Genomic DNA, 13,171 nt, shown 5'->3' on the forward strand with positions numbered 1-13,171 from the left:
ATCTCAGTGTGAATTTGGAGATACGATCTGAGCCTGCAAGATGCTACACAGTGGAAGTAGGCCTTAGCTACTGAAGAACTGCAGCTTTGGGAACTCCTCACTTGCAAGCCCACCACAACGCCTCTGCTCCGCGACCTGCGGAGCCAGTCTGCTCCTTCGCCACTCTTAAAAGGCATCGATTCACTTGCAAAGCTTTTGGAAGGTCCCTGCCTGTGTCACTGCTTTTCTTTCATGGCTATATGAGAAAAACATCTTCAGTTCTGCCATGCAACTCCCCTTTCCCTTACCACACCAAGCTCTGGGCCCTGATTAACACCAGCTCTTCTAATGCCAGCTGGTTTCCTACTGCCCTGCAACAGGCATCTCCACAGCAGCAGCAAGCCTAGAAATGCAACTGGTTCCAAAGCATGTAGATAAGCTTTCCATAAGCAGCGTTAAAAAGGTGGAAAATGTGATCAGTGTGAAGGAGCTCCACAGTGGGACATCAACCACGCGTGAGTCTTCTGCTCAGCACCCACACCTAGATCATGCTGTGCTAACACAGAGCAGTACCCAAAAAAGGGGCTGAGCAGAGCCCAGCGGAGGTACAAGGAGTCTTAGCGACATTGTGGGCTTTGAAACAAGCCCAGGACTTGCCATCCAGCTGCCCCTACCAACACACAACTGGGCGGCCACACAGAAGGCCGGCCAGCTGGACAGACGCATGGGACTTCTCGCCCCCAGTGCTCTTCCTCCGCTGACTTTATGGCTTATTGGAGAAAGAAGCCCTCCCTGTAAGGCAGCCATGGTAGGGCTAGATAAGGAATATCCTCTCTTGATGGTATGGACCCAGAAATTGCTGACATGATTCAAACTTACTGCTGCTCGCCACTCCCTGCTTCTCTCCGGCCTCCTAAAAATAGTCATTGTAAAATGTCCATCAAGACACGGAGCCTTCTGTCACTTTGCCCTAAGAAAGCTAAAGAACTCGCCGAGGGGAGTGGCGGTTTCCTTCTGACACCCAATCCTGGCAATGTCGTCAGTGCCTCCGCATAAATAAGAGGAAGAAAGGCCAGGAAAGCAGGACCACTCTCAGAGACCGCAGCTAATCCCTCCTGCCTGTCTGCTGCTCTACTTTTCCAACTCGCAACCATGGTGGGTCCTCTGGGAAGCTAATGTTTAGCAGTGAGCATTTTCCATGAGCAAATCCAGCTTCTTGCTTGAGCTAGTTCTAGGGGGCCAGAAGAGGACAGTTGGTTGGAGCAAGGGAAGCCAAGCAAATGCGACGGGCTGTGTCGGGCTGCCCGGTTCTCCTGGGGTCCTGCGCTAGGCAGAGGCAGAACTGCGGCTCCTGTAGCTTCAGACAGGGCAGTTGCAGCTTGCTAGAGCTATCTGCTAAGCAGTTTCTTTGTCTGATGTGACCTGCTAAAGTTGCAAGGGAAAATAGCAATAGTTTCATATAATAAAATATCATAATTTAGCAGTTTATGAAACAATGTGTTGTCAAAAGTAATTTGAAACACAGGCCTTAATGGATCAGTTTATTTTCTATGCTGTTGTAAAGAAGCTGCTTGTTAAGCAGTGTTGCTTCAAGGGTTCTTAATAAAATAGGTCTATATTAAGGCAGTAGTGACCCGATTGCACATTAACAACTTCTTCGCTAGTTAAGAGACTTACGATTTGTGTTGCTTCCACCACAACCTTGGCTTTCCCTGGGATGCAGAATTCAGCACAATCTCTAAAGCCAGACCTGGTGATACATTTTTACAAGGCAGGATGGTAGTTTAGGTTGTCGAGGCCTAATTGCACCAGGCAAGACAGAGGTGTCAGAGGGCTCAGGTACCTTGTGCTATTTGCTTTCTCTCAGTGCATTTTCAGCAGTACTAGTTCTCTCTTCTCTCTCTTTTTTTTTTTCTTTTTCTTCTCCTTTCCAAACTGCAGTCCTTCACTCCTGACCAAATTAATGGTAAGTGAAATAAAAATTAAACTTTAACGGTGGGGAAAAAAAACATAATGTCTACGGACGCTAAGTATTTGCTAGTCTTAAGAGCTCTGTTGCTTTCTGAATTACTTCTGCACATCTGAGAGGCCACATTTCTACTGCTTTGAAGATGACTCACGGACTGAACTGGATGCTTTAGAAACGAACAGGTTCTCCCCTAGCCCCCCTTTCCTAAGCCATTTTTTGTGATTGATTTCCTTCCAACAGATCGAGTTCTCCAAGGAGCAACAGGATGGTAAGTTATGAGACAGCCAATGCGTTGTACATGTGCATGGGTCTGGACAGGCACTGCGTGCTAGGAGGTTTAACCTTTACAAGAGGAGGACCTAGGATTTTAGCTGCTTTAAGTCACCACCCTCTCACCTTCCAAGGTGCTGTGTTGACTTGCACTGCACAAGAATCTGACCTGATCTTAATTTATCTGGGTGTTTATGTGCTGCCTGAGCTCATAAGTTCATGCCATGGTATGAGGAGGGAATACGCCAGCGTGACCAGTTCTGGGGCTGAATATTTTTTTGGCTATGTTCATCTAGCAGCTGTTCTAAAGGATGATAAAAAGAGGTCTTGTTGTTTAAAATCTCAGAGGAGATCAGCAGAGGCAGGACAGCAGAAGGAGAAAGCAGAAAATGTAACCTAGTTATAGTGACATTGCAATTGGGCATGAGCAGAAGGTTGAAGAGCTTTCACCAAAGATCTGCTTTTTACTTTTGCCTGGAGGTCTTGCAGAAAGGGGAGAAGAGCGGCTGTTTAATTATGTTTATGAAACATGAAAGTGTTATGAAACATGGGAACGGTTAGCAAACTAGAGACTCACATTAAGTATTGCATACAGTGTATCAGTCTGGACACTGCTAACCTAAAGCTTTGTGTTGCGTTGCCTGCTTTCAGCAAGCCACCAGCAAGTGCCAGATCTTTTGGCTAGACAGGCCTGAGTAAAAGTTCTGCTGTTAAAATAATCCCTATTGAAGCCTTGGAAATCTGCGCCCAAGGGTTTTTAATACCTCCATAGCTGCATGTGTTAATACCTTCAAAGATGCATTTGGCTTACTGTAAGTAACACAGGTATTAAATAGTAAAGCAATCAAAATAAAACCATCAAAAGCAGACACTCTGAATGTGAACAAAGTATTTAGGTGGAAAAAATACAAGGATTTACTAAAAATCCAAAGGCAGAGAAATAGCCAGAAGCATGAAACTTCCTGAACACAATTCTTCTCTAGGTTACACTATCATAACCACCAAAAGCAAGAGGGCGGGGTACAGTGCTGTAAATGTGTCTCTTCCTCCAGTCCAAATGCTCCTGAGCACAAAGGAAATAATTTAGACTCATCCTCACTTTGTAATTCTACGAATTTAGAAAGGGGTTGGGAGGGTTTATAGGAAAATGCCATCAATTTAAAGCTACTGGCATGTATAACAAAGCAATAGTTTTTTTTTTTTTTTTTCAGCTTCCTTCCATGCTTCAGATCATCCAGCTGATGCAATGCTGTGATGACTGAACCAAGTAGGGGAGCAATTAAAAGCCACTTGAGAGAGGGAGGATTTCCCCTAAACCCTGATACTCCACCCTTGACAGCTATTTCCGTGCACACACACACTCCAGCAGCTGGGCATAACCCTGTTCAGAGGCAGATTTTAGACCTGCTTATTCCAGCAGAGGCATAAACTGGAGATCAGCAAGGATACACTGCAGAGAAAGGCATACCAGAGAGACAAAGATAAAATTGGGCTTTTTTCTCTGAACCAGGGAGCTGTGTTCATAACCCAGTGAACATAAAACTTGGTGAGATTCACAAAGTAGAGAAACTCACCTGATAGTTTTGCTAACAACAAGCTGACATTGTTTTACACTAAGCTGTAGTCAAATGTCACTCATGAACCAGAGGAAAGACTAGAGATGCAGTGATTTAATGCCCTATAATCCATCGACCTCAGCTGCTAGAGCAGGAGCCAATATGAAGCTCGTAGATTGCAAGGGGAAATTCTATGTAAGTCCAGAAGGCCTCAATTTTACACTCTGCAATAAAAGCTGTAATGGGAGAGTATCAGCAGTAAAGGGTTATAGGTCTTGCACATCCGACAGTTAGGGGATTAGTTTCAGATGTATTAGATTACCGCCCAGAAGGCCGGCATCCTGCGTCAGCAGTTTTACTGGGTGCCAGCAGCTCCTCCCGTGGGGTGGTGCACGGATGGCTAAAGCAGACCTAAACACCTTCATTTCGTACGTCTCCTCCATAGGAGGAACGAAGGTATGATCAGAGACGCGGGTTATTACTCTTAAATCTGTCCCCAGGCAAAAAGAGCATTCCAGGTAGCTGCGCAACACAAAGCTGTGCTCAGTCACGACAGCCCCTCAGATTAGATAAGCAGCTAGGAAGATATTTCACCCGGTTTTCTTGGAATTAAAACACAGCAGGGTCAGGGACTGCAGCGCAAAAGAGATCAACAGCACAGACCAAGCTTCCCTTACCTCTCTTTGACCTTCATAGCTCAAACTCTCTTGACTTTTTACATATTTCTTTACTTATTGCAACAAGTTCTTTAAAGAGACTAAAAAGATATAGTAAGATGATTAACGCAGAGTTTTCAGCTAAAGTCTTGTACTTGGATGAAGGTGATCACTGGCACTGATTTTTATAGACATATCAGTACCTCAAGTCCTTGGCCCACAGCAAAGAGGAAACTTATTGAGTGATAATCCCCTGAGGACACTGAAAGCAGTAAAGTCTCAGGATTTATTTAAGGGGAATACACTAGAATAAGGCCCCACAAAAGTGTTGCCACTGGAAAAGCTGGATCTTCAAGGATCTGCAAGAAGCAGAGACAGATCACAAAGGGCAAACAAGAAAAAATAATATAAGTAAAAATGTTACTAGAAGACAGCTTTAAGGGATAATAAGAGTAGGAGCATTTGAAATTCACCTCTAAGTTTCCCATTACACTGTGTTTCTGAGACATTGTGATTGTAGACAGGATCCATGAAAGCAGGAAGATATTTTGCTCTGCTGGATACCTTCATGGAAGCATCTCAGTACCATGGTGAAATAAAATGGAGCTGATTATTCAGGAACCCGTTCACCTTCTGCTGCTAGGCCATGCAAAGAAACCTGTTCTTAAATGGCAGCGCTCGTAGCAAGGATCCCTTCCTCGGTGCTCGAAATAACTGTGGGATCAATTTCAAAGTTATTGATAGCTATCAGAGTCAGGAAAGATGGGAAAGGTAGATATAAAAGTTTAAAAATAGTGAACCCAAAATGTCAGAGGGGAGGTGTTTTTCTTGGAAGCGCGGGCCCAAGGCTCTCCTGGCACAGGCCGGATGCCAGGAGACACCAGCCTGGCCCCCCGTCAGCGGGACTCGCCCGCACGGAGCCGCCCGGCCCGCTGTAACACGCGCTCTTCCCTGCAGACTTCAAGGAGGCCTTCCTGCTCTTCGACAGGACCGGCGACGCCAAGATCACCCTGAGCCAGGTCGGCGACATCGTCCGCGCGCTGGGGCAGAACCCCACGAACGCCGAGATCAACAAGATCCTGGGCAACCCCAGCAAAGAGGGTAACTACCCCGCAGCCTCTGCCGGAGCCCGATTCCTGGATGCAGGAGCGGGCTAGGATGGGCTAAATCACCTCCAAAACCTCAGGGGTGGCAGGGGGTGCTCTGAGGGTCCTGTAGGGAACCCACGTTCAGCATTAGCACCAGCAGGAAGGAAGCACTAAGTGAAGGACTAACAGAGACAAGACCATCATGGTGCTTTAAGTGACTGTAGCAACACCCAGCTGTGATTTTGGTACACTTACTAGTGAAACAGTTTCTATAATAATTGCGTATTCAAAAATCTCTCCTGTATTTCCATCTGTTACGTTTTATACCTGCCCATCTAAAGATTAATCTTTGCAAGGATGTAAGAAAAATAAGAAATCCCATTGACAGCCTTGCTCCAATAAAAGCCATTTGGGAAAACCCTCCCCGAGGAAGGTGGCACCTCTGGGTGGTGAAAACAAAAGTGTAAAACACACTAAGCTTGGGAGCCCTTGGACCTGCACACTGGTCATGTGCAACAGTGAGTCTGAACACATGTGCTGGATGGACACCCTATTTTTAGCTAGTCTATTTTTAAGCTAATAATCTCTGCTAGCAGGTCCAAGAAAGCCTGCAAAATACAAGAGCTGGTTTGGAAAGGAGAACAAAACTCGAGATTGAACTGTGATGGCTGGAGGAAGAGAGTAAGTTTCAAAGCAACAGAACCTCCTTGCATAGTCCTGCCCTCAACATCAATTGAACAAACATTCACACTATCAAGGTTCAGTTTACTCCAGCTCATAATACAGCATTAGAGCAGGGAGCTGGTTTCAGTTTTTGCTGAATTGAGACAATTGAGACACAGAGGGCAAGATTTTCTGCCCTGCTCCTTGGAAAGATCAAAGGCTATAAAGGTTAGAGGGCCTTTTTGGTTACCTTTTCTCCATCTCCAAAGTAACAGCCACTTGGAAACCTGAAGAAAACACAATGTGATCAACTCCTGGGGCTTGCCCAAGTCTGAGCAAGGTCTAAAACCATTTGGGGCTCTAGATTTCTGCTGGGTCCACTGCCAGAACATTATCCTTTCAAAGATGAACTCATACAGCAAGCTTCATTTCTGAAAGGAAAATACAACACACAGACAAGCACAAATCTGTAAGACTGTGTGAAAAGAGGGCTGGAGCAAAGATGTGAGAAAGCAGATAAGAAAGAATCCAGATTCTGCAGGGGAACTGGATATTCTGCCATATCCTGGGGAAGAAGCTAGAAAAGCGCTAGAAAAAGGTGAGCAAACAAGCTGGGAGATTCTCCTGAGTATCAGGGTGAACATCCCAGCAGGGGAACGCCAGGAGGAGGGTCTCGTAGGGAAGTAACTGGTATTTTCTTTCCAGAGATGAACGCCAAGAAAATTACTTTTGAAGAGTTCCTGCCCATGCTGCAAGCAGCTGCTAACAACAAGGACCAGGGCACCTATGAAGACTTCGTTGAAGGTCTGCGTGTATTTGACAAGGAGGGCAACGGCACAGTCATGGGGGCTGAACTCCGCCACGTCCTGGCCACTCTGGGTAAGGGATGGGCTTCTCAGCGAGCGTTTCTGAGAAGTTACTGCTGTCTGAAGGCACAAGAGGGGGAGGATGTTCTAACCGACCCAGGGAAGGAGGAGGCTGCAAAGCTCGAGAAGAGTCTGGCTTTCCAAACTGGAAAAACAAAGGGAAGGTGAATAAAACGCACAGTAGGGCAAGAGGAGAGGTTTGCTTACTCCAGCTCATAGCACAGCCTTATAGCATGTTTTTTCAGCTCTGCATAAGTATTAAGAATGCCTGTAACTTGAGAGATACCAAAAAAGGGCTGCAAGTGAAGCACGCAAACACACAGGCAGTCACTGAGGATTTGCCCCATAGTTTCTTTACCTTGCAGCATAAAAAGAATCTGTGTTTATGTCCACATACAGAATATCCAGGGAGAGTTAAAATTAGACAAGCTCAGTTCAGTTCCAGCTTTTCTTTATTACTAGCCCAGGAAGGAGAGAAAAGAAAGAAAACAGCACTCCTGGAAAACCTCTAGGTATCAGCTCAGCTGAGCATCTGTATAATAAACTCGGCTCTCCCCATTTTCCAGGTGAAAAGATGACAGAAGAGGAAGTAGAAGAATTAATGAAAGGTCAGGAAGATTCCAATGGCTGCATCAACTATGAGGGTAGGTACAAGGGTTCAACACCCTCTTATCCTACATTTCATTTCTCTCAGTCTCCGAGTTTTTGTAGTTGACTTTTAAAGATGAAGCTTCCCAGGCAAACTGGACAAAGCTGCCTTTTAGTTATGTTTAAAAAAAGAAGTATAATATGCATGGAAATGGCTGTTGCTATTTGCAACATACTTAGCCCACAGATACACTATAAAGAGGCTTGTTTTAGCCATAACAAGACAAGACTACTTTTGTCAACCCTAAATTTCTAAAACCTGAGTTTCCATGGAAAGAGCTGTGATGGCTGGAAGAAAACAAACCCACAGCTAATGCTTAGGAAAAGAGCGTTATTTGTCCTCCTGCTACACTCATCACACCAAGCAAGGAGAGAATTTCGCACATACAGCACTTTGAACTTTAAGCACTTTGAACTTTACATTAGGTCTGATCAGGAACTTGTATTTACAATGACTTCAGCTCCTGGTGAACAACAACAGCTTTTATTTTTAAGGGTATTTCCCAAACCAATGCTTGCTGCTCCTTCTAACTATCATGTCTATATTCTTTCACAGCATTTGTAAAGCACATCTTGTCTGTTTAAGTGGACTTCCTCAGATACCAGGTGATATATTCTTTTCTTTTGCATGCTTAGCCTCATCCCACTTGCTATGCTTATGAGTTTCTACCTGTTTGTGGACAGACATAGGTTATCAAATCAACATGACTCTCTCCTCAATAATATGAATAAAAGCAAAATAGACTGTTGGACAATAGCAAATAAACAGGAATCTAGATCCCTGGATCCTGTTAATAGCTCTAGAACTGGTGGACACCGAGGCAGTGGATTAGTGAATTTGTCTAACAAGTGATGTGTTGACAATGTTGAAACTTAATTGTCACTATTTCTATTGTAAGGCAAAATTAATTTTTATTTGCCTTTGCAATTTAAGCTGTGCAAATTGACAGCTTGAGACATTTATCCTATAAGCACTCTGTGATCATTTGTTTAAAAAAAAAAAAAAAAAGATATCAAAGGAATGCCTTCTGATTCTAGATTAGACTAAAAGCAGAGTAGCTTGAATACCTTTGTGAACTCCCAAGGGCAGCTTGAACACGAGGTTATAATCTGGAAATAAAAGTATTTAACAGCCACGATCAGTGGTCAAAGCAGGACTTCAGAAGCACCTACATGTTTAAAAGTACGGTATGAGTAGAACCAAAAAAAAGTCTAGATGTGCTGCTGTTTTGTTCACAGTTATTATAACCCGAAAAGGACTTTTCCAACCCTTGCATACAGCAAACACTTTAAAAGCAAGCAATGAGAAATCAAGGGTTCGATTTGTCATTTTGCAAGCGTTTCCTCAGGTAAAGTGACCTCCTCACTAAAGCGAGCCCAACTCTCCCCTTCCTTCCCAGAACGATCTGAACTCGGAGAGACCAGATGGCTCCAGAGACTTGTCCCAGTGAAATTCTTGTTACTTCAGTCACTGTCAACACAGACACCACACAGGACTGGATGATTCATCTCCAAAATCTCTACTTCTTACCAGTGCATCCCTATGTATCAACCTGTGGGTCACTGGGCTTTCAAGAAAATTTCAGTTTCAGAAAATGAACTTTCACTAAGGCAAGCTGGAAGGAATAAAGTGCTACCATCCACCATCCATCCTTCCCAAGCATCTTTCTCCATACCGTTTGCCTGTGAAATTATGTAATCCCTTGGAAAAAATAAAGCGTCAATAAATCCCTGTGGTCACTTTGGGGCTATAAAGTCTTTCTTTCTTTAAAGCTGTTCAAACCCTACCCAAAGCAGCACTCGATACTTAATTTATTTTCTCTGTATATTGTATTTCACAAAATAAAGTCTTATGAAAATAAAATATATAAGCATCTTCTGCAGGAAGTCACCCTACTCAATCCGCATGAGAAATATTTTTCTTGAGCAGGAGAAATAATTCGGGAGCTTCTCTGTATGCTAACACCTAACTCCTCTTGGGAGGGGGACACAGTGTGGAGCTGCTGTGAACGGCTCCACGGGCAGCATCCAGCCCGTCTCTCCCATGTGCTCAGCAGCATCTCCTGGCAAGGTGCTCTGTGCCCACCACCCCTGCGGGCACCAAGCAGGACAGCCCTGCTCCAGGGAGTCACACGGAGCAGCTCTTCCCAGCGGAATCTCCTCCTGCAACAGCACAACAGGGTCCACTGCACGTTGAGGTACCACTGCATCCATTTATAGCTTTATGGGCAACTAGAATGAGAAATCATAAATACCAGCCAGCTCTGTGCCAGGGAAACCATCTCCAGGGGCCGCAGCAAGAAGAACCCAAGTTCCTCTTTGGTGACCACCATGAGAGTAACTACGTCCCAAATCCACTTTGTCCCCACAATCCCTGCCCTTAAATGTAGCTCCTTTTCTTGAGCACTCCCAAAGCTGCCTCATCTCCCCTCCAAGTGTCAGCTTGTGCTATTAAAACCCAGCTTTGCCATATTAAGTTACTCATAGCTCAAGTGACAACAGGTGGAGCAGGGAGGGAGGGAGGGGAGAAGAGCCCAGCATGGGCACAGCTGCCTCCATCTCAGGGCTTCCCAGAACATCTCCCATTTAACCCCTTAATGTGCCAGCACATGGGGCCAAAATCAGCTCCCAGTGTCACCCTGCCCAGACACCTGCACCAGCAGGTTACTTACAGGGGGCTCCTGCAGTAGGAGAAACCCTCAACAGAAGGGGAAAAAAGGAGGTGGTTATTTAATCTCATCCTGAAAAGGCAGGGAAAAACAGTTAAGATGCATTAAAGCCAGTTATTTATAGTACTTCAGCTTGAAGGGTGTCTTTCAAGGGACTGCCAGCAACCCTATGGCTTCTTAGTGTATTGCACAGGCACCAAGCAGTTCTTTCCAAGTAAGCTGGGGGCCACAGTTGCTGGGGAAAAGTAAACAAAACCAAAACAAAATGTTTCCCCACATAAAGAACACCTGCCTCCTCTTTACACTTCCCTGTCATGCTACCTTGACACTTGTCATATAACCAACTTATCTCTGCATTGACTTCTTATAAAGCCAAAAGAAAAAATTTAATATCTTTTCACCCTCAAAATAAATAAAATGTGCAATTCTAGAAATATTTGCGGCCCAACCCTGGAGATGTTAAGATGTATTAATGATATGAGATGACTTTACTGCAGAAGTAGGTACAATTTTAACTTCACAAACTGTTCTCATAAAGCTGATTTTTGAAAGCCCACGTTAATACTCATTTAAAATAAAATCCCCAATTATGAGACATAACGAGCCTGACAGTATTTCTCCGCGCTGCAGTGCTGAGTAAGAAAGGTAACATTACGTACATTCCTCTCACGCTACAAAGTGAGGAGCAGAAGTAATTTTTCAGACAACACAGGGACGAAGGGAACGCTCCTTTCTGATTAAGCAGTGGGAAAGCAATCTCTAATCTCAAAAATCACATAGTGTTCAGGCCAGTTGCTTAAGCAGAGTCCCACACACATTGCTCAGAGCCCTGATCTTGGGGGATGCTCTCGGGAAGGGGCCTCCTCCTCTCCTGCTGCTGCTCCCAAGGGAATGACATGCTCCACACCAAGTGCTCCTTCGGGACACGCAGCAGAGCTGCTTTTATCCCTGCAGAGCCAGGCTCTGAAAACCCCAGCAGCTGGGGAAGTCTGCCCTGCATCTCCTCACTCTCCCAACAATGGCAACGGGAAAGTAAATCTCTGTCCTGGTCACCCGACACCTCTCACCACCATCGCGCTTGCTTTGTATTTTAAATAGCACATTGTAAATGAACATAGTTTCCACTACTCAAAGCCATTGACAGTTTAACTCTTAGAGAGGAGGGTGAAGTCCCCAGAGAAAGGCCAAGCTGCAGGTCTCAGGCTCTGGGCACAGCGAGCAGCGCTGCAGGGCACGGCGCAACCGCGAGGACCCCACGCAGAGACGGGCACCGAGCTCGAGAGCACGTCGGGGTGCAGGCCCTGCTCGCGGCAAGAGGCTCCGGCCCTCAGGGGCTGCAGGAGGGCAAGGCAACCCGCGTGCCTGCGCGCCAGGAGGCATCGCTGCTCTTGCAGCAGGTAAGTGCCGCACGCGCTGCGCTCCACACGCTGCCCCCAGCTCCTTCGGGGCTGACAAGTTGCCTGGACTCGTCTCCTCATGACAGCAATACCCACAACTGTCCCCATCAACATTACCGCACGCTGCTGCCTTGATCCCTCACAGAGATCTAAGGCCCCTTCCTAGGATAGCTCATACCACTGCTGCAAGAGCAATTGCTCCGTCTTAGCAATTTTTCAATTAAATCTCAGTTTTTAATGTGACAGGCTCAAGCAATCTTCTAATTAGCACCTTGCTGATCCCTGCATCCTTCTTATGCTCTGATCGCGCAAATACAGGAAAGTGTTCAAGTGCCCAATGGGGTAAGGCTGCTTCCTTAGTAACCTATTATTTTTAATTTATTTTATGATAAAAATATGCAGTACTTCTTCATTTAGCCAGGCACTTGCATTTACTTCAGAACGAGGCCTGAAACATTGCTGAAAACATAAGATTTCACTGTCACATCAGCCTTCCAGATTAATCAGCCCAGTGTATATCAGGCCACAGTTTATTAGAGTATTAAACTGAACTTCCCATTAACAAAATTTATGGTTTGGGAGGGTGGTACAGATTAGCTCATAAACATTTCTCTATGGATGTAGCAATGATGGGCGCAGCTCCTAAATCAAACTGTTTGTGGCAGCAGAAAGGCCGTTGCTAACCCTATGGAAAGGTTTTGCATTAAGCAGTGAATGAAGGAGATTAATAAAAAGCAATAAAATGTATGTGCATTTTTATGCACATACAGCATGGAGAGTGTTACAAGAGTGACTGTTCACACTGATTGAAAGAAACAGCCATGATAACGAGTAATTGTAATTATATTTTAAAACAAATACCTTTTTACTGTGTCTTCCAAGTTTATGCATATTGCTTATATCTTTAAGGGTGCACAATCTTCCCTTGGATGAAGGGCATTTCGGCATGGAAAAGCATCACAGAGTCAACTTCAGCCAGGGGCACAGCTGGGGGTGAATTCTGGTCCTTCCCACCCTCTCCAGCACTCATTGAGTCTCACTTGGCCTCTTTATAAGTGAAACTGAACACTTCAAGGGGAAAGCACAACGTCTCCAGGAGGCCAGTGACACAAGTGGCACCTCGCAGTGACTCCTCAGGCAGGTTCCCCACAGCTGCCTGCAGCGCTTCTCCTTGGTCATCAGTGCAGAGAACAGCCCATGAAATAATCCTTGCCTTCCTCACCTCCTTGTTGTATGCCAGGCACCAAGACGGAAAGAGCACCGCACCTGGGGGCTGCATTGCACCACACAAGAGAACAATTAACTTCTCCTTGCCATATATAAAGAATGGGGAAATGCTGAAGGAAACCTGCAATCGGGCACAGCTGCCTCCTGTGAAGACTTCTGTGTGTAGCAGAGACCGCAATGCAG

General features: G+C 45.3%; 1 protein-coding gene across 2 annotated transcripts; it reads left to right on the forward strand.

The window, feature by feature from the left end:
• Positions 1-1,060: 1,060 nt before the first annotated feature.
• Positions 1,061-9,436, forward strand: MYL1 (myosin light chain 1). Of its 2 annotated transcripts, none has more exons than XM_088523783.1 (7): positions 1,061-1,134; positions 2,189-2,216; positions 5,388-5,531; positions 6,887-7,060; positions 7,614-7,691; positions 8,252-8,301; positions 9,096-9,436. In XM_088523783.1, exons 1-6 carry the CDS (start codon positions 1,132-1,134, stop codon positions 8,278-8,280), a joined length of 456 nt encoding a protein of 151 aa, XP_088379909.1. In that variant the 5' UTR covers positions 1,061-1,131; the 3' UTR covers positions 8,281-8,301; positions 9,096-9,436. The 2 variants fall into 2 exon arrangements, with proteins under 2 accessions (XP_088379909.1, XP_010220876.1); XM_010222574.2 differs by lacking the exon at positions 2,189-2,216 and adding an exon at positions 1,921-1,945 and having other exon boundaries at positions 1,074-1,134.
• Positions 9,437-13,171: the final 3,735 nt, after the last annotated feature.

Source organism: Tinamus guttatus, unplaced genomic scaffold (genome assembly GCF_059628265.1).
Source record: "Tinamus guttatus ecotype Peru unplaced genomic scaffold, ASM5962826v1 Tinamus_guttatus_pri_ptg000197l, whole genome shotgun sequence".
In the NCBI taxonomy this organism is placed as follows: Eukaryota; Metazoa; Chordata; class Aves; order Tinamiformes; family Tinamidae; genus Tinamus; species Tinamus guttatus.